At 72.5% G+C, this 2,633-nt stretch overlaps 1 protein-coding gene across 1 annotated transcript in view; it reads right to left on the bottom strand.

Moving 5' to 3' along the window:
* The window catches only part of STX5 (syntaxin 5), a 7,415-nt gene that overhangs the window by 3,065 nt on the left and 1,717 nt on the right, over window positions 1-2,633 (bottom strand). The window contains exons 3-12 of the mRNA XM_026055995.1: window positions 2,358-2,486; window positions 2,162-2,283; window positions 1,727-1,793; window positions 1,468-1,611; window positions 1,090-1,191; window positions 882-982; window positions 719-774; window positions 493-635; window positions 354-410; window positions 4-84 (exon numbers count right to left, since the gene is read on the bottom strand). Coding sequence (XP_025911780.1) covers window positions 4-84; window positions 354-410; window positions 493-635; window positions 719-774; window positions 882-982; window positions 1,090-1,191; window positions 1,468-1,611; window positions 1,727-1,793; window positions 2,162-2,283; window positions 2,358-2,486 — 1,002 coding nt within the window. The remainder of the gene's footprint in view (window positions 1-3; window positions 85-353; window positions 411-492; window positions 636-718; window positions 775-881; window positions 983-1,089; window positions 1,192-1,467; window positions 1,612-1,726; window positions 1,794-2,161; window positions 2,284-2,357; window positions 2,487-2,633) is intronic.

The following is a 2,633-nucleotide window of genomic DNA, read 5'->3' as shown; positions in this document are numbered from 1 at the left end:
TGCGTCGGCATCCGCGTCGGCGGCGTCCTCGTCCCCGTCCTCGTCCCCGTCCCTGTCCGCTGCGGGGGACGGCGCCGCCGGGGCCTGGGGGAGCAGCGTGACGGCGAGGAGGGGGCCGGACCCCCTCGCGGCCCCCCCATGGCCTTGACGTGTCCCTCCACATCCCCTCAGTGTGTTCCCCGCTGCGTCCCCCCCATGTCCCCCAGTGCATCCCCCAATGTTTCCCGATGTGTCCCCCCACATCCCCCCATTGTGTCCCCGAATGTCCCCCCACATCTCCCCACGTCCCCCCACATCTCCCCGTGTCCAGTGTGTCCCCTGATGTCCCTCCATGTCCCCCGCCGGGCGCTCACCTCCCAGTCCTGGCGGCTGCTCAGCAGCAGGCAGTTGAGCCGCGACTTCAGGTAGACCTGGGGGGGGTCGGGATCAGGGCAAGGGCCGGGGGGGGGACGACACGGCTGGGGGGGACACGGCTGGGATCCCCCGCCTCACCTTGTGCCGCGGCCGCTGGTCTCCCAGGCAGTGGATGCGGAGGAAGCGGTCGAGGCCGCAGGAGGCCACAAGGGGCCGGCTGGGGTGGCACTGGAGCCCCCGCACGCCGCCCGCGATGCCCTTCAGGCACCGCAGCAGCCGCCCTGGGGGGGCAGGGGGAGCTGGGGGGGCGCCGGGGGGGGGCGCCGTCCCCATCCCCGTCCCCCCCATCCCCGCAGCCCCTCACCTTGGCGCAGGTCGATCACAGCCAGGTCCCCGCGGGCGCTGCCCACCACCACCGAGCTGCGGGGAGACGCGTCAGGGGCCGCCGCCCCCCCCCCCCCGCCACGCAGCAGGGAGGGCCCAGGCATCCGGGCGCCCCCCCCTTCCCCCCCCAGGGCCGGACTCACTCAGCCCCCGGCGCGAGGGAGAGCGCGGTCAGGGGGTGCTCGCCGAAGGTCGTCTCCAGCACTGGGCGCCGCTGCGGGGAGCTGGGGTCGTAGAGCCGCACCTGGGGAGTCAGCGGGGTCGGGGGGGGCCGAGAGGGGCCCCCCAGCCCCGAAGCGCCCCCAAAAACGCCCTGAATAGCCCCCAAAAGTGCCCCGAAGAGGCCCGGACCTGATGATGCCCGGTGCACGTCACGATCTTGTCAGAGCCGGGCAGGAACTGGAGATCGCGGTCCCAGATGGGGACGTGGAGGTTGAGCCAGTCGTTCCTCACCTGCGGGGACACGGGGACACTCGTGGGGACACCAAGGACACGGGGGGGGACACTTGCAGGGACATGCGGGGACATGGGGGACATTTGCAGGGCCGCAGCGAGCGCGTGGCCACCTCCAACGCTCGCAGGCCCACTTGTGGGGACACTGGCGGGGACATGGGGGGACACAGGGGGACACTCGCGGGGACGCAGCGGGCACACGGCCACTCCCAGCGCTTGCGGGGACGCGGGGGGACCCGGGGACACGCGGGGACCCTCGCGTGGGGACGCACTCACGTTCTTGGCGCGGAAGAGGGGCTCCCCAGGCCGCTGCAGGTCCCAAACCTTGAGGCCGTTGTCCCGGCCGCCGGTGGCGACGCGCTGGGGCCGCGCCGGGTCCTGGCGCATGCGGCACAGCCCGGCGCCCGCCTGCAGCTCCAGCTGCACCCGCAGGGGCGACGGGGACGTCACCGGGTGGCGGGGACAGCCCCAGCCGCCGGCGCCATCCCCAAGCCACCGCTGCCATCCCTGAGCCGCCGGCGGCCGCCACACTCACATTCTCAGCGTCGTCCTCGCACCACACCTTGAGCAGCCCCGACTCCACGCAGGTGATGAGGGCGCTGCTGGGACGGGAGAGATACCGCCGTTGGGGTGGGACATGGGGGGACGCCGTCCCCGTCCCCATGTCCCCGTGTCCATCCCCGTCCCGTCCCCATCTGTTTCCATCCCGTCCCCATCCCCATCCCGGTCTCCATCCCCATCCCGGTCCTGTCCCCATCCCCATTTCCATCGCCATCTCCATTTCCATCCCTGTTCTGTCTCTGTCCGCATGTCCCTGTCTCCATCCCTGTCCCGTCCCCAGCTCCATCCTGTCCCCATCTCCGTTCCTACCCCTGTCTCAGTTCCGTCCCCATCCCCGTCTCCAGCTCCATCCTGTCCCCATCTCCGTTCCTACCCCTGTCTCAGTTCCGTCCCCGTCCCCGTCGCCCACCTGCCATGAACCGCCAGGCCGCAGAAGGGGCCCTGGCCGCCGGGGCAGAGCCGCGTCTCCGTGAACTTCCCCTTCTCGGTGCTGAAGCGCTTCACGGCGCCGTCCAGGCAGCCCACCAGCACCTGGGGGGGCAGCGGGCTCAGGGCCCAGGCGCCCCCCCCGCGGGCCCAGGCGTCCGGCCCCCCTCACCCCTCACCTCGGACTCGGCAGCGTCCCCCCAGCACAGCGCGCAGATGCCCTGCGCCCGGCTCAGCGACCCGGCGCTCGTGTAGTTCGTGGCCTGTTTCCGCTGCAGGTTCACACCTGGGGGGGGAAGAGTCGCAGACTGGGGGGACCCCGGGATGGGGGGGGCAGGATGGGGACCCCCAGGCTGGGGGGGTCCTGCACCCCCCCCGACCCACACACGGTGATCAGATCCGATCTGCGTCTAGGGGACAAGAGAGAGGAGCCCCCCCAGGACCGGACCTCCCCA

The sequence above is a fragment of the Apteryx rowi genome, unplaced genomic scaffold (assembly GCF_003343035.1).
Source record: "Apteryx rowi isolate R43461 unplaced genomic scaffold, aptRow1 scaffold_1289, whole genome shotgun sequence".
Taxonomy (NCBI): Eukaryota; Metazoa; Chordata; class Aves; order Apterygiformes; family Apterygidae; genus Apteryx; species Apteryx rowi.
This window is presented reverse-complemented; position numbering and strand designations above follow the sequence as displayed.